The 18,363-nt window shown below is 39.4% G+C and overlaps 1 protein-coding gene across 1 annotated transcript in view; it reads left to right on the forward strand.

Moving 5' to 3' along the window:
• LOC140934533 (uncharacterized) overlaps window positions 1–10,832 on the forward strand; it is a 17,418-nt gene extending 6,586 nt beyond the window's left edge. Inside the window, exons 2-6 of the mRNA XM_073384139.1 lie at window positions 7,262–7,356; window positions 7,849–8,005; window positions 8,618–8,681; window positions 9,861–10,141; window positions 10,785–10,832. Coding sequence (XP_073240240.1) covers window positions 7,262–7,356; window positions 7,849–8,005; window positions 8,618–8,681; window positions 9,861–10,141; window positions 10,785–10,832 — 645 coding nt within the window. The remainder of the gene's footprint in view (window positions 1–7,261; window positions 7,357–7,848; window positions 8,006–8,617; window positions 8,682–9,860; window positions 10,142–10,784) is intronic.
• The last annotated feature ends 7,531 nt before the right edge of the window (window positions 10,833–18,363 follow it).

Raw genomic sequence — 18,363 nt, forward strand, 5'->3', positions numbered from 1 at the left:
AGTATGAACACGAGGAGAAAAATATAACAAAATGTCATTATTGTATAGATTTGTGCAGCATCACAAAAGAAGTCTTTGGCAGGACTTGACAACATCGCTGCAGAGGGATCGCAAGCCTTCGATACACTTGAAGACGTTGTAAACAGGCTAGGAAAGTTAGGTAAGCTCAGGTTGATTTAAGTTTTGTCCCAGGGTGACCTGAATCTTCCCATTTTGTTTCTATATAATGCTATTTTTCAGTGCACCTTTAACACTCAAACCACCCAACCTCCTAGGCCAATTTAATTTTTAAACTTCTTATTTCTTCTTTAAGGTTTGTCGAAACCATTTTTGTAAAAAGCATATATTTTATACTGTGCAATTTGAACAAAGGCCTGGCCTCTTAACGCAATTTAGCATATGAGCGGCTTTATCTTAAATAGTAGTAATTAAAAAAAGAGTGGTAACATTAGCGTGCCTTTTTAAAGGTAAAAGTTCAGCCTGGGTTCAAGGTGTTAAAGATCGCTTGAAAGCTGGTAAAAGCTACCTTAAGACAAACTTCAAGATCCGCGTTTCTGAAGAAAGCCAGTGTGCTGATCATTGCCGGGTATTTGCGTTGTCTGACCCTGAAGATCATCTCTGTGAGCATGAACACACGAAATCATGTCAAAGCTGCGACAATATCAAGAATGTTCTTGAGGAAATAGAACTGGTATTGTCATCAAGAGACCTTCACTTCAGGTAAACGATAACTGATACCATGTTCTATAGTCTTCTTCTTTCAAAGCCAAAAACCTAAACGTTCTTGCAGTCAAAACCAAAGAAAGAAGACCGATTTCTCCCCTAACAGATTTTATATTGTTCAGTTTATTGTTGATCGTTTCATTTTACACATGCAAAAGAAATTCTTCACAGGATATTACGAGAAGATATATATTGTAATTTTACCTGATCATGAAGAGTAAGTTTTCTATTTGTCATATCTTAATCACCCTTTTTGCAATTGGAAATGGGTGGCTCAGGTGACTGAAATCTACAGTCGTTTAACTTCGGAAACAATGCCGCGTTTACTTCATTAAACAAAGGATCAGGAAAAATATACCGTGCAAAGACAAGCAAATGATGTCGCCCTAAAACGTCAAGAAATTATAATTACACCTTTGATAACAAGGAAACCATCAACGTTTTTATTTTGATTTTTAGATATCAAGACGAAAAGGAGGAACTAGAGCATGACATTAGTAACGCTATAGACAAGATTGAGCGATGGAAGGCCCACATCTTAAGAGCAGTACACCAGGACGTAGCAAAGGATGATATCCTCAACAATATGACGCCAGAGCAAGCTTTAATTATCATGGATTGGGCTATGAAATTCCTTCCGTTGAAGTATAGGGAAACGCAAGGAGAGTGGTTTGGAAAGAAAGGCCTCTCTTGGCATGTCACAGCCGTGATAACAAAACCGAAGGAAGAGTTTGAGGTATTTTCTACAGGCATATCCTACATCTGACTATGGACATATCCAAAACGGTGCATGATGCTTTGTCTGTCGATCTCTGTATGTACTACGCCGCTCAGTCGGATTATGCGCAAATCCTTGTTTGACAACATGGAACTACACTTATACGAAACGTAGGAATTGCATGCCGAAATTTTATCTTTTAAAAGGACACCTGTAGGGATCTCTTCTCGCAAGAGATCCCTGTTTGTTGACACTGTGTTGATTCTCGTGAGCGACCGTTTACAGGAGGTTTGACGGTATATTCCTTAAGTTACCATTTCAGTTTCAGATATTGTAGTAGTCGAATTTGTGTCCTAAATAGAAGAAATGCTGAGTTTCCTACTTATTCCCTGAGTAACAGTAGAGTTATCCACATTCACTTGCTGTACAAAATACGGTAAAGGCAATGTATAAATTATATTAGGTATTGACAGTGGAGGTAGGTCGGTGTCCGCTTGACAGGTTAAAAGGTTACACTGATTACTTTATTTGCACATTCTACTGAGAAAATAATCCCTTGAAATCTTTAGCTATGAAGTGCAGGAAGATACGAGGCATAGTTATAGTCAAGGGATGAAACAACAAGTTGACAACAGATAGGATTACCAGAAGAGTAGGTATTTGAAAGTCAGTGAGCTTTCCTGTTGTACTTTATTTAACGTCATGGAGCCGATAATGTAACATTATTTCTTATGTTCATATGTATAGGTAAGGACATACGTTCATCTGCTGGATCACTGCAGCCAGAACTGGTTTGCTGTTGCATCTATTTATGAGAACACGCTTATGGAAATAAAGAGGAAGTCCCCTGAGATTGTCGAGGCGTTTGTACGTAGTGATAACGCTGGATGTTATCACTGTGCTCTTTTATTGCTAAGTATTCCCGGTATTAGTCAACGTACAGGTGTAACTACAAGCCGATACGACTTCAGTGAATCAAACAGTGGTAAAGATATATGCGATCGCCATATTTCTCCTTTGAAAAGTCATATACGCCAGTATGTCAATGCAGGAAATGATGTCGAGAAGGCAAAAGATATGAAGAAAGCAATAGATTCTTACTCCGGAGTTAGAGGTTGCCGTGCATCAGTTGTAAAGGTGGACACTTGCGCACAGGATCTGCATAATCACAACTGGAACGGAGTACTGATGTTTTCAAACTTCAAGTTTTGCGCAGACGGAATCAGGATGTGGAAAGCCTTTAATGCTGGAGAAGGAAAGTTCGTTCGTTACGATAAGCTAATGAAGAGAGGCACCAGCCAGGGAAGTACCCGACTGGAGGTCATTGAGCCCTTCACATCCCCGCGTGTGTCGACTGGCTTCTTGTACAAAAATAGCAAAACGACGGAAAACAAAAGTGAACCTTGTGAATTCAGTTGCCCTCAACCAGACTGCATCAAGTTATTCAAAACGACAACAGCGTTGCAAAACCACCAGGACTTTGGCAAGCATATTTTTTGCACCCAAAAGGATTCCACGCATGACAGTATTAAGCGTAAATGGGCTAACGCATGCACCAACCTACGCCCTTCATATATTCCATCTAAAAAGAAATAACCTTGAAGGATTGAGCCAAGAAGAGTGCAGAGAGTACCCCACTGCTGAGCCTGGCTGGGCCTTGAAGAAAAACAAGAAGACCGGGCGATTTTCATAACATGTCAAAGAGTACCTCCTTAAACTGTTTCTTGATGGAGAAGAGACAGGAAATAAGAGCGACCCTGCCGTTGTTGCCTCAAACTTGAAGTCACTTCGTGGACCAGATGGCGTAAAATTGTTTTCTTCTAAAGACTGGCTCAGCGCTCAACAAGTTACATCATACTGTTCACGTCTCGCATCGGTCGCTAAGAGTGGAAAGCTTTCTTTAAACAAGAAGACTGTAATAGAGGAAGAAGATATGCTCGATGCCCTTGTTGAGAGAGGACAACGAGAGTCCATGCGAGAGAAAGTTTTTCACGTTGTGGACTTATAGAAGGAGCTTAAAAACCGTTGAGAAAAAGATGGGGCAGAGCCGATAAGCAGCTAGATAGGAGATACCTGTTACCAATGCCCGTTACTAGAGAACGCGTGCTCTCTAGGTGCGCTGCATATGAATGACAACACATTTTTTTATTAATGAAAACTTTTTGTTGTAAACTAAAAATTTGTCCCATCTCCGCACATGGGGCTCTGCAACCAATTTTCAGGCCCCGGTTGTTCAAACGTTGGTAAGTACTATCCACCAGATAAATCACTATCCACCAGATAAGTACTAGGGAAACCAATTGCGTTATCCACTGGATAGATTTTTATCCGGTGCGATAGCGCTATCCAACGTTTGAACAACCGGGATCTATTTCTTTCTAAGTTATGTGATATTGGAAGATGTGTTGGCTCTTATACATTGTATACAACGTACAGCTCATTATATCACCTTATAAGGCTATAAAATAAATTTTAAAAAGAGCTTACCCTTTGCCAGACAAAGCAAAAGTACGAAATTTGTAAATGGCATCAAAGCAACCCATTTTCTAAAGCACCAAGCAAGAAGAACACTTCCCGTTGATTACACAATGGCCTTTATTACCGCAGGTCAGTTTTTCATTGCAGGCGCATAAGCAATATGGCGGAAGAAAGAGCTGTGGTTGATGTGGCCCTTCTGTCGTAATCTTTATGTCCAGAAAATGATAATCGTTGTCAATTTAAATATCAAAATGGGCATTAGAGTATTGGCCTTTTCAACAGCACCAAATCTGAGAAATAAGTCGCAGGCTGTGTTTTATCGCACCACTCAGTCCTTCTGAACGTTGATGGAATGTGCACTTTTGGACAGTTTTATGGCAGATATAATCCCGTGGAAACATAAGAATGTAAAGAGAAGGTTAGAATCTCCTATTAGGAAGTTTTTCTTGCAACTTCATTCAAAAGCACTGGGGAAATAAACCCGGTCAGTGTAAAACGCAGACTGCGGACTGCAGACTGCAGACTGCGGACGATGGGTAAAATGCAGACTGAGTGTAAAATGCAGACTGCAGACTAAGAGTAAAACGCAGACTGGGGTAAAATGCAGACCGAGCATAAACTGTAGTCGTGGAAGGGTTTAAGGGCAAAAAAATCCCGCAAATCACCTGTAAACGAACACTTACTTGATGACATCTGCTTTCACAAATCCATTCCTTTCTTCTCTGGAACGTCGTCGACGACCCGAAAACATAATCGCAATCTTGAACCTTTTTTCCATCCGAGAGACTTCACGCTTCAATTTTTGATGCGAAGTTTTCGATATACGTGACCAGGGACCGTGAACTGGTACAACACCACGATGTTTACGCTTAAATGAAAGCTGCTGACCCAAAATACTGTACAGGAATTATGGCGATAAAAACGGGAGTAACTCATTCCAACAAGAAAGAAAGATGTTCTGCAGGAAATTTGGATGACCTTCTATGAAAGTATTGCAAATCAAGGTACGCAGACTTAAGCTGTTTGGATGTTCATTGAAAGTTCTGGCGAATGTGCAATTCACTTCGACTAGGAAGCGAAGTGTGTAACTGATACCGGCTAGCTATTTCACCGATTTGAAGAAGAAGGAGCACAAATGTTTAAAAAAGTCTACAGTCTTTATTCTGCATTTTACCCCAGTCTGCGTTTTACTCTTAGTCTGCAGTCTGCATTTTACACTCAGTCTGCATTTTACCCCTGGTCCGCAGTCTGCAGTCTGCAGTCCGCAGTCTGCGTTTTACGCTGACCGGAAATGTAACCAATCCTCATGAACTTTAGCATTATCGTAAGTCAGTAAAACGATCAGTTTGCAAATGGTGACCAGTAAAACCTCGGTATTTCTCTTAAACTATTGCAATACCCAGAAGTTTTATATACCAGAGCAAAAGACAATACCTCTGCGTAAATCATCAAGTATTTCACTTTACTTAAAGCTCTGCGAGAACTTTTTTATTTTTTTTTGAAAACTCAAGAAATTTGCATAATTTTTCTCATTAACATATATCATGTTAAATAATGCTATGGAAAATTTAATAAAGAAGGGTCACACTGATTATGTTGTCATCGTTTAAGAGTGTATACTTAGTAGTTTGTGAGAATTTTGTTTCACCTGGATTGCTGAACAATTTGCCAGAAATATTGTCATTCAAAAAATCACAAAATTTGCACATATTTCAGTGTAGATTTGGCTGTTCAAGCGTACCCCCCCTGAAAAAAAGAAAAGAAAGAAGCTTGAACAAAACTAATACCATATCTACCTATACTTCACCAAGTTATGCCTATATGGAAAGTTTGAGCCAATTCTGTGATGTGCACTGTAGCACCTTTTGCATGGTTTTCTCATGGATAGCCTCTTAAGTATCAATTAAGTATTACATAGACACGAATACAGTAAAGCTTATCGCTACTTTCTGCTCTGCGTTGTTGGTTTAAGCCAGCAGTAATAAATGGACCAGCAAAAACTTTGCTCACTCAAATTGGCACCAAAAAAAGGAGCGGCAAAGACAAGCTCATGTTTTTCAGTTTAATTCATTTCTTTGAGCCATTTTCCATATTTTACATTCCGCATAATTATGTCATTCCGCAAGCCCTGCCACATGCCATTTCGCAAACTCATTCCGCCTTTTACCCTCACCGAAATATGTTCAGTAATTTGTGGTTATACTCGGAGGCTTTTTACTGGTAGGACACTCGCGTTTTGTAATAGTGGCTGCATGACTTGTCAAAATCAGCTGCTCTATATAGACATTTATTAAATTTGCAAATGAATGGTTGAGGAAAAAATTTGACTACACAGCCACACCTTTTTGGAGCCGTAACCTATTAAAATTGTTATTATTAATTTTTCTTTTCACAGATGGATCGCCAGTTATAATATTTATTTTCGCGGAGACCAAAAACTAAGGCAAAAGACATTAAGAAGAAATCATTTACAGGGGTTGAATAAATAATTCTGGATTTAGATTAAGCTTTCAGTTCGCCGTCTTCCGCATCTAAGGATTGGGAATCTAAATTGATTATAATGGGCCTTAAATAGCCTCCTTTAAATTTTAAACAGACATGTATTATGCAGGTTAAAAACTAGTTTCCTTAGGTCGATCTTATGATTTAGCCGCTAATATCAGCCATACTTAAAAAGGCACCCAAAAATGTCAACAATAGCTAGCCAGGGGAAACTTCAACGAATAGTTCTGTTTTTTAAGCCCTTCGTATTGACATATTGAGAGAAACGTGGGAAAAGTGAGCAATAACGTAAAATATTGCTATTTTCACTGAATTGAACACTAATACGTTACCAATATCGTAGCGTCCTATTCTTCTTGCTTAACCTTGGGGTCAAAAACGTTTTTCGAGCGTTTGAAAAGGGAAAAGTGTAGACTTGTCGGCGCCACTTGGTTCGGTTTATTACTAATAAACGTGCCTGAAGTTGAATTTCAGGCACGTTTGAAAAGACATTTTCCATTTCACCTGTTCAATTAATACATTATGGTGATCGCCTGAAAACGTGCATGCGCTGAAACTTCTGAATACATATTTCCCTGAGTGTCAAACAAAAAATTTTTTGTTCCATCTAAGAATTACAATGTTTTAAAATCTCAAAGTCTAAAATTCATATATCCCAAGGGCTAGACTGGGCGTTTCCCTCTTCGTCCTATTATTCCAGGCTCTCCTGAGGATATTATATATATATTCCTTTTTGGAACGTCTGACACCATGTAGTCGAGAAAAGGTTCAATAAAGTAATTCATATATAATTGATATCGCCTCATTTGCAACTATTTTTTTTGTTACTTTAACTTACAGGACACATCTAAAAACTCTGATCACTTTCCACGCTCTTTCACACGAGGCGTGATGGAGGGAATTTGGTGGTCTTTCGTGAGCATGACAACAGTTGGGTAATAACAGATAGGGGAGATACCTGTTTAATTATAGTCATGAAAGTTCTCGACTGTCGCTAAAAGAAGTGACCAACGGCTTGTCTACTATAAATCCAGCTTAATGGTTTGCAATCTTAACGTTAAGGCACGCCGAAACTCAATGCTTTAAATTTGATTATTTCAAGTATAGACTACATGTACGAGTAGTCCATTGTTTTCCTCAGGAATGATAAACCGAACGAAGCTGAACGAAATACGAAAGGGGAAAGGGGAAATCGCCAACAACAATAAAAAGCTATTTAACAGCAATCAGGTTTTAGCTAGTTTCTGAAATATCTTTTTCACATTTCTTGGAACTTAATAGACAGCCCATGGGATAAGTGTACCCCGGGTTACTTTGTTTTTTTAGTTTTTAGTTACGATAGAGATGAAATCTTCATGTTTGGAAATATTTATTAAAACTGGTATATTTAACTTTTGATATATGTGAGTTCTTTCTCTGGATATTAGGTATGGTGACAGGACTCCAAAGTCAGCGCCTGCACGTTTGTTTGGCATCCTGTGGATTCTTACTGGCCTTATTCTTTGCTCGTTTTTCACCGCTACTTTCACAAGTGCCTTGACGTCATCATCCATGCTACATCGTAAATCTCTGTTGGGAGTGAAGGTTAGCACCATCATCATCTTCATCATCGTATCTCTTCGCACCAGAAAATGCAAAAACGCCGTTAGGTTAATAGCTAGCAGAGTACGCTAGATTAAATAAGGAAATAATATCTGAAGTTGTGAAATGCATCTGTAATTAGACTCGAACTTCCCAAACGGCTGAGACTGAAAAAATCAGGGCATTAAACAAAATTCAATTCGAAGCCATGACGTTCGTGTTAACTCAGTGGATTAACAATGCCTTAACCTCCATACAATGTCGCGGAAATTGATTAACTTCACTTCATTCCCGAAACAGATAAAAGGTTATTCTTCTTTATTTATATACGACGAACTGCACAACTCTCACACCCTTACAGCAACGAATATTTTAGAAGATATCTCAGGAAGGTTCATTGATGCCAACAAAACAACAAAGAAATGTACTGGCGTGAATGTGCGTAAATTATCATTATCTCAAAGTTTGAAACTCTTTCACAAATGCTAGAACTGTTAATCATCGTTGAAGCTATCTAGTACACATCCCCTATCCCCTAGCGTCCTCTATATCTTACTAGGCTTAATTGAGTTCAGTAATGTTAAGATACTCAGTTAACTTTTGAAGTTCACCCAGGTTGCAGTTTTGGAAGACAGTCATGCATACGAGGAGGCTTTGAAGCAGTCTGCCAACGTCAAAGGTACGTTTTCAAATCCTGATACCGGTTGAAGTCGTTTGAGTAGAGACGTTGCTATATCCGGGTATGGACGAAAAGGTATCAAGTCGTTTTAACCTTCTCACTCTTATAAAATAATCAGTCCAACTAAGAGGGTTGGAAAAGAAAATCAAGCATCATTGTGCAAAACGCAAAAGTTCTTGCCCTCGGAGGTTTCATTTGAATGGTAACACCATAGATTTTGTCCAAGATGCAGTACTAAGTTAAAGTGAAAATCATCTCACAGAATGGCAAAATTACAGCTCTGTCTCAAACAAAATATTATATCAAAGGTTACAGGAGACAAAAGTGAACTTTGAAAAACTACAAGGCTACTAACGGGTTCAAACAACCTCAATGGAGAGAAGCCGTTACGCACGTTGCCATGGTAGCAAAACTCCTGGCTCCAGTTGTTCAAACGTTGGATAGCACTATAGAATCCACCGGATAAATCACTATCCAGCGGATAAGTGTTAGGGAAACCAATTGCGCTATCCGCTGGATAGTGATTTATACAGTGGATAGCGTTATCCAGCTTTTGAAAAACTGGGGCCTGAATGATAACAAACCGAAAACATCACTTAAAAAAGTGAATTGGGACTGTTTCAAACTTCTGTCATTCAATTTCAATTAATTTGTCAAATGTTTGCAAAATTCTGGTTTGGGGTTGAAACCAAGAGGACCGTATCTGGTAGAAAAAGAAAAAAGAAAATTTTGCGCTGTGTTCCCTAACTCCATAAAGCGGGCGCGTGAAAATAGGAAGTTTCCTGTCGCAGTCGTGCAACAACGGCTAAGAATGTACAAAAAGCGTGATGGACGTATAACGTTGTTGTTTTCCTAATCTAAACCGGTTCGCGATGCTGTCGCCGTCGTCATTGCTTAAGCTCGCTATGGCGGTTGTGATCTAGAAATTTTGCTATCATGGCAACGTTACGTCACACTTCCCCTCTCTATTGCACTTCGTTTCAATCTTCTTCAAGTTTGCTCATTCGTGTCTCCTTTTGTGTTCGCTGTGTAATTTATACCTTCTTTTCTCTGTTTTGAGCAGTTATTTTTATGTTTAAGTTAGTTTGGTGGCAGCTGTCATTGTTTAATTTGAATCTTGATAACTTTCGTGGCATAGCCGGACTTCAACTGACGAACGCTTTATTTCCTGTGCTGCAGATTATCCCAATTTCCACGAAATGTACAATGCACTGGTGGTAAAAGAAGAAGTAGAGGGAATCTTAGCGGACATCTACACAGCCTCTTACTACATGGATAAAGTCGAAGACTCTCGCTTGGCAGTGACCATGTTCCTTAGTTCTCAGCGGTCAATTGGATTTGCACTAGTACTTGCTGAAAAAGAAGAATTTGTGGAAAAAACTGTGTGCCTAAGGAATCTGTTTAAATATCGAGAGCGAGACATCCAGAAAATTATTTTTCGACATACCCAAGCATTGCATGTAAGTTAATTAATTAACCTTTATTAAAATAAACGGGCTACTCTAAGACATTTGCCTGTAGTATTTACGAGCAGTTCTTTCGTAAACTCTGCAACTTATTAGTGGTTAGCTAGAAGAAACAGCAACTTCCCGGCCTTGCTGTTCCTGATTTGAGGTGTCACGGCAAAATTCGTCGATTGAAATCTTGACCAGATAGATTAAACAGTTTTGGGCGATCATATCTTCTCGTTTTGACTTGGTATTTGTTGGTACAGCTGTCTCGTTTGCAGTTTACAAATCGTCTTCCGAAACCGTCGCAAAACGGGGAGACAAATTGCCTACCATCCGAAAACAGTGAATAGCCAAGTATATTCCGGGTTACGGAAGCCAATTAAAACGCGCGAAAATTGCCATCCACTGATTTGGTAAATATTAAAACTAAACTTTTAGCAACTGCAGATTTGATAATGATGCTTGCAAAAAGGAGAAAACTCACACGTTTATTTATAACAGTGGCTTGACCTCATGCCACACATAACGTCAAATCTTGTAACCATATAGGAACAGACTGCTGGCTCCTGTAGACTGTAATTAATTTTGCCAAAATGTGTCGAAGGAAATTAATAATGGTAATAATAATTAATAACAATAATAATGATTAAAGGAAGAAGGAGAACGAGAAGAAGAAGAGGAAGGAGAAGAGCAGGAGTAATTAGCTCCTGTGTGCAGCTACTGAAGAGTAGATCTTTTAGCTTAATGAAAACAACCTTTAATTGTTTAGGGCCATACAGGGTGGTATCCACCCCCCTTAATATGTGATAACTGTCATACTTTTGCCGGTTGGTCATGTTCAAGGTAAATAGTAGCAAAATAAAAGGCATGGGGCGAGGGTGTAAAAAAGGAGGCTGCGGAGACACACTATCACACGGACAGCCGTCTTTGCATCCACTGAATTCGTTCAATATACGCGGTTTCGAGGCTTCAAGACTTGCGAGTAGTGATTTAAGTTTAAGAGAAAGAAATTAAACAGATTGCTTTTCACTTTAATATACGTTACCATCTGAACTTCCTTTTAGACCGAAACCAGGAGCCGCCAGATATCAGACAAAGACGCAGACCGCGTTGTGACTTTACTAGATGGAAACTCGCCTGGATTTTGGACTGTACTTCGCCCAATGTTGATAACCTTTATCACGCTGTTGACAGCGGGTTTCGTTTACGAGACGTGTGCTGCAAAGTGTAGGAAGAAGAGGCTAACAAGTAAGTGTAGTGGGTTTCATCAAACCACCCCCCGGTCCGCTAAAGACTCTCACAGGCAATTATTCAGTCACGTGACAACTTATGACATGCCTCATTAATGAGCGCACAGAGGAGATTTTTCTTCTCCCTTTTCGACGTTCCCTTCGCTCTATGATTAAAACAAACACAATCGTAGACTTTCTTCAGGTGATCTTCAAGATTATAATTCAAAACCTTCAGATCGATTAGCAATACATCAGCTTCTCAGAATAACAACATCAGAAAACATTTAACATCTTCGAGAGAGAGCAAAGTTCGTGGGGCGTGGTATTATCCAAAACGAAAAAACGTGACAGTGACGTTATATTGAGTCCCAGTTTCCAACAAGCTATCTTTTCAAGGGAACCTCTGTGGCGGGAGGTTTAGGGGAGGGTTTCTACTTGGATTCCAATCAATGAGGAACTTAAGCAACCACGACAAAGACGACAGTCGGAACGTCAGAAAAACAATTGGTTTTATGTGTAAAACAGAAACAACTTTGCACGTGCATCATACTTTTTGGCACTTTTTTCAAGCGACCTTTTATAGAGGATGGCGTGAACGCACGACGACGAATTTCTTTTTTTCCTAGGTCTTTATTTCTGAAGATAGCAGCATTTTTTACGAGAAATAAACAAGATAAAATTTGAGAGGACACAAATTCGGCCTATTTAGTGAAGTTTTTTACTGCCATTGTCGTCCTTATTGCTTTAAGTTCCCTAATAAAACTTCATCAAATGCACTCTTAATCCTCTCCTATTAAATAAAGAAAAGTTAATCTAGCAAGAAGGGTAAATTTTGATCGACACTACGTCTTTCATGTGTCATATCACAGAATTTTGTAGATATAGAATTTTTACCCGTAGTATAGGTGGTTTTCATGCTGTCTCGGGAGACACAAATAACAATGGTGAAATGAACAAATGCTGATGGACAAACAAAGCGAGCTAATGAGCGATCTTCTGTTTACCGTCCACCAGCATAGCGGCGATGACGTAACGTGGAAACCACCTATAGCAGGTTTGACTCCGATATGACATTTTATTCACTTCACCATTGCGGAGTACATAAATCTAATTTAGAGGTTATTTGAAATATATCGAAATATTCTGTAGATATATTTATAGAAAAGTCTAAGAGTAACTGTTCTGTTTAATTCTGCAGCTCCCAAGGGAAGTATCATTGATTCCGGCAACGTACGTGGAAATGACGTTCTCTTCCTTGACGCCAAAGTGCTAACGCAACACTAGGTCCATCTAGGAGAACTCTTTTTAGCTTTTGACTCGGTCCTTAGATTGTATGCGCTTAGAGTTCTTTAGCTATAGAACAAACACACCGATTCAAGATAAACTACCACCGGCACACGGTCAGTTAAAAACGCAGGCTGCAGACTGGGTACAAAGTGCAGACTAGGTACAAAATACCACAGGCGGCCCAGACGTAGTGTCACTGAATGAATATATCAATATTCACATAGACAAATTAATGCGATGAGTCGTCGAAACTCCCATGGACTATAATAGTCCAAAAGTCAAAATATAACGAAACAAAGCTAAGATACCTTCAACTGAACGTATCCTTGTCTTTCCTGGCCGGTTTAAGTTGCATTTTGTTGAGTTTTGCAATTGTAGTTTAGTGGATAGTACCTACAATTGCAAAACTCAACAAAATGCAACTTAAACCGGCCAGGAAAGACAAGGATACGTTCAGTTGAAGGTATCTTAGCTTTGTTTTGTTATATTTTGACTTTTGGACTATTTTAGTCCATGGGAGTTTCGACGACTCATCGCATTAATTTGTCCATGTGAATATTATTATATTCATTCAATGACACATACTACGTCTGGGCCGGTAGTTTCGAAAACGAAGCACTCGAAAACGAAGACCGAAGCACGAAGCACCCAAAACTCGAAAACGGAGCACCCAAAACTCGAAAACGAAGCACCCTAGATCGAAAACGAAGCACCCTAGATCGAAAACGAAGACCCCAAAATCTCGAAAACGAAGCACTCAAATCTCGAAAACGAAGTACCAGAAAACTCGAAACCACTGTAGGCTGTACGTCTTGCATGACGCAATCCGACACATGCATTTTTATGTAGACTTGAAAAAACTGTCCGTCAGCAGATTTTGGCGTATTCAAGTACGCGTGAGCAGTAACACTAAAGGTCTGAAACGAAGCTGAAAACGGAGTGTGAGGCTCGCGCGTATTACTCTTACGCCACGCTTTACCGACTTCTTTACTGATTTTGAGAAAAAACCCGACTGTTTTGCAGTCTACCATATCGGATATTTATGACACTGCGTGATCAGATCAGATCAGATCCAGGCAGAATTTGTTCTAGGGTAATAGCCTGGGATCAGGCTCTATGGTGGGGAACAGGAGAATTTTGAAATAAAAGGAGCGAATAAAAAAAGGAGAGTTAAGCTACTGAGAAGGAGGTCGGTGGGGCGAAGCCTGAAGATATGCTTTTTATGCCACCGATCCACCCTTAAAGGGGCTATGTCACCCCACACGCATGCGCGAGCCAATGAAAACAAACTTGAAAAAGTTGGCCCGTCTTTTTCAAGTTCTGTCGGAGATTTTGGAAGGCTGTTTTTATCTGTCTAAATCTCAGCCATCGTTCGATAGTTAGCGAAGTTTTGTATTAAGAATCGTTCTATGGTGATTACAGAATAATTTTTTGGCGTTATTTTGACATTGTTTGCCTGTGGAATATTTTTACGTGGATTTACTGTGTCCTCTTATCAGCGGCAGTTGTAATGGCAGAGTTAATGACGGCTACTCCACAATGACTGATGGAATCTGTGACGGAATCTTCCCTATAGTTCACAGAACCTTTCTATTGAGTTATTTTAGAGGTTGCTGGCTCTTGGATTTTTCTTGTGCTCAAAGTATGTGGACATATAATGAAGCGGCTATCGAGTTGGCGGCGGCCGTTTTTGGTAAACGATTACAAGAGCATCAGGCCATGAGTTTCGTGACCAAACTAAACTCCTGGCGAAGGAAACGTTATAAAATTCGGCTGTATTTATCTGGATTCACGGCAAAGATAAACACGACCGTTTGCTCGTCCAGATTGTTCTCAACGGACTTAGAGAGGGACCTTAGTATGAGTTAGATCCTGTAAATGCCATGTTTTTGAACTGTTTGTGTTCGAGCATATTTTTGGAAAATAATAGGGTTTACTTTCCCTTTTTATCAACGGACTGCTTATAGTGGAGTAGTATACCAATGATGCTTGGTTCTGTTTTTCTCGACGTCGCAGTGATTCGGCATGATCGAACAATTTTGCGCGATAATGTATGTTTCCCTAAGATCAAAACAAAGACTTGATGTCTCTTGTTCTATCCGCATCTAAATTATAAAATCACTAGCGACAGACAAGTCTAATTGTTAATGATTTGAAACAGTCTTGGTCTTTATCTTCGGTCTAGCGTCTTCTGTAGCTCGTTTGTAAAATACAACTTCGATTTATTTTGTTGAATAAGACAATATGTTGTTGTTGAATTTTTGTTTGCGCACTATTTTATGAATGGCATGCGTTTTTACTCCAAAACCACAAGTAAAACTGGCGTCACAATTTTATTCTTGATCTAGCATAACCAGAGAAGAAACGTTCCGTAAATTCTATCGAAATATCCCTTATCTAAACCCATTTCGCTTGTTAACCTCTCTAAATTCGGAGCCTTGGACGTGACAGAGAACATGGAGAAAGTCACGCGTTAAAAACAATAGAATTTTGACAGTTGAAAGTAATTTGCATAACCTCAGAGCGCACATGGAGAAAGTCACGCGTTAAAAACAATAGAATTTTGACAGTTGGAAGTAATTTGCATAACCTCAGAGCGCATGCTCTCCAGCTGACATAGCCCCTTTAACTACACTAATTTGCAAATGGCCTTTAACGAGGAATGGAATAGAAAACGCTCATCATTTTGTACGGGGATACTTGCAATACAGTAATACGGCAATACAGTAATATTCTAGAAATAGTTTGGGCGTTCTCAGTTTTCTGATCACGTCCAAAACATAGCCTCCCACCGGGCCTCCCATGCAGCGGCGGAAATGCATTTACAACTTGAGTCACGGATTTGAACTGCATTCGATTCGTTATCGAATACTCGTTATCGCGCTTGATTTCTGCTGTATTTACATTGGTCTCGTGTTTATAAAGGACAGACCGGTGTCGAGTTTTTGGGTGCTTCGTTTTCGAGTTTTGGGTGCTTCGTTTTCGAGTTTTGGTGCTTCGTTTTCGAGTTTTGGTGCTTCGTTTTCGAGTGCTTCGTTTTCGAAACTACCCGTCTGGGCCGCCTGTGAAAATACAGAATGCAGACTGCAGACTTAGTACAAAACGCAGACTGCGAAGAAGAACAGTTTCCTCTTTTTTTTCTCGCCAAAAAAACAACTTACGTACTTCATTACATGAAGTTTTCGCGACACGTTAATTTCACGAATTTTGCGATACAAAACAAATCGCGAAATTAAAGTGACGCGAACAATGAGTGTCGCGAACATAACATGACTCGACTCACATTATGTCTATAATCAAGAAATAACGAGTTTATAAATTACCATTCTCAAACTCATTAATAATTCATCAAGATAATACAAAGGAAATTAATGTTTAATGAGTGTTTGGAAATCGGATGAAACACTGCTTAGTATTTGCATCCTTAATTTCTCCTTCAAAAATGATTTTGTTTGAGAAGAAATATCAAACATTCGACACAGTGTTTCATCACCAGATGAAACACCTCGAAGTTCGTCAAAAATACTCCGCTGCGCGTCGTATTTTCAACTCTCTTCTCGGTGTTTCATCTGGTGATGAAACACTGCATCTCATGTTTGATACATTACCTGAAACGTTTACAAATCACAGTTTTTACTTTTATGATCAATTTTCAGTGTAAATGGATGTTGTGGTCAATTGATAATTAACGTACAAGCATAAACTGCTTGTGGAGAACTGCTTGGTTTCTCTTGATTTTGAGGTTATTGTTCCATGACATGACAAGATATGTGAAATAACATTGCCTATGAAATGTAAATTGTTGTACTCAAAAACGCGATTTTAAAGTGATTCAAAATATAAAATTTAAGCGTCGCGAAATATGCGCACATCAAAATCGCGAAATAGACATGTCGCGAACATTTCATGTAATAAGGTATACCTAAAAACCTTTATTTACACAAATTTTCGGTTCCAAAGGGTTCTTCGTTTTGCGATAGAAGACGCGTGAATTTCCAGGCCTTTGCGTGACGCGGCATTTAGCTAGCGGCCGGGATAGCTCTCAAGTGTGGGTTAAAAACGCTACTGATTTTTTTGAGATTTTGCTATCTAAACATTCCCTGTCTTAGAATAAATATTACTTTACTCTTTATGAGTTCCTTAAGCGATGAATTCAGGCATTAGTAGGAAAACTAAAAAAACATAGGTTTCCGTTGGTTTCCGGCGGCCATATTTGTGCCCCTCAAAGGGACATCAACATGGCGTCTCCATACAAAGCCTTTTAAATTTGGGGAAAACGTTTTCCCTAATATCTCGTAAAGGAATTATGGCACAGACATGATTATGGCGAGGCTTTTTGTATATTTATCTTCTTTCATTTCCCAGATTCTGGACTTTCTGTATTGACTGGTTTGCATTTTTATTTTTGATGGCGTGACAGTGAAAACACAGAATTAGCGAGAAAATAGAAGAAAACTGTTTTTCTTCTCAGTCTGCGTCTTGTACTTAGTCTGCAATCTGCATTCTGTGTTTTGTACCTAGTCTACATTTTTGTGCAGTCTGTATTTTGTGTTGACCGCACCAGCGCATGACCATCACACAATGGCATTTTTTCGATCAAGATTGTAGTCAGCGTTTCAGGAACTACACAATGACGGGGCAGTGTAAGTAGGCATATATGGCGTTTCAACATAAAAACTGAAATGTCAATAAAATGATCATTGCCTTAGTTTTCTGGAACACTATCATTTGGATTTCCTAGGTTTATACAGCGGATATCGCATGGCCGCGGGGAAGCCAGAATAGTCTCTTTGAGTGTTGAAAATATTTCACGTGTGAATCATGAGTGGACTTAGGGGTCGGCCGAGTGGACTATGGCGACCCCTTTTTCTTATGAATTTGTTTACTATTTCTAAGTAATTTTTAGTAAACAAAAAAGTAACATAGCTGGACCCCTTTCCGAACTTTCTGGATCCACCCCTGTGAGCGTAGCGTTTTTGGTTAATTCCGGCCTGAATTAAGTTCGTTGGCCTTTGCCCTTTCTATTATCACTGAAGGGGTGAATTTTGCCCTAGGACCACACCCAAACTGGCCAGTGATTTATGGACATATGTCTGCAGGGAAACTTCCTAGTAAGTCAGGTTGCAGGTTGTAGGTGCAGCTTGCTGGCTGGGAACTCTTCCATCAGTCCTTGCTGGGAGTGAGGAAATTTTTTCCAGCAATCTGCAATAATGCTTTTCAAAATGACTTCAGAAAGCTTTGTTCATGCTTTGTTCTTGTTTTTAGGTCTTTTTCTCAAAATTTCCCGTTGGGTGCCTCTGAACTTGGCCAGTAAACAAGGAACATCTGGCCAAATATTCGCCGTGCAAATGTCCAATCATGACGTCCCATTTGCTATAAGGGGATGTCCCGCTAGACAGTGTAATGGTCTTTGTTCTCTCAGTCCTAAACAGGGTATATAATTTGTTTGTACTTCAAATATACAAAAGTCAGTGACTATAACGTGAATCTGCTCTATTGCAACTGCCAATAAATGGGTTTGAAACAAGACGGCATGCATTTTGCCTCACCCCTCCCCCCCTCCAATTCAGAGCTAAACGCTCCAATATCTGAAATATTCGCTGAGTTATGGCATTTTGAATATCTGAAAGTTCCAAGAACAGAGACTAGTTGCCCTCCTATTGTATAAAAATTCTAATTTTAGGTGTTTAATTTTGAACGTCAAACATCTTT

This window comes from Porites lutea, chromosome 4 (assembly GCF_958299795.1).
Source record: "Porites lutea chromosome 4, jaPorLute2.1, whole genome shotgun sequence".
Classification (NCBI taxonomy): domain Eukaryota; kingdom Metazoa; phylum Cnidaria; class Anthozoa; order Scleractinia; family Poritidae; genus Porites; species Porites lutea.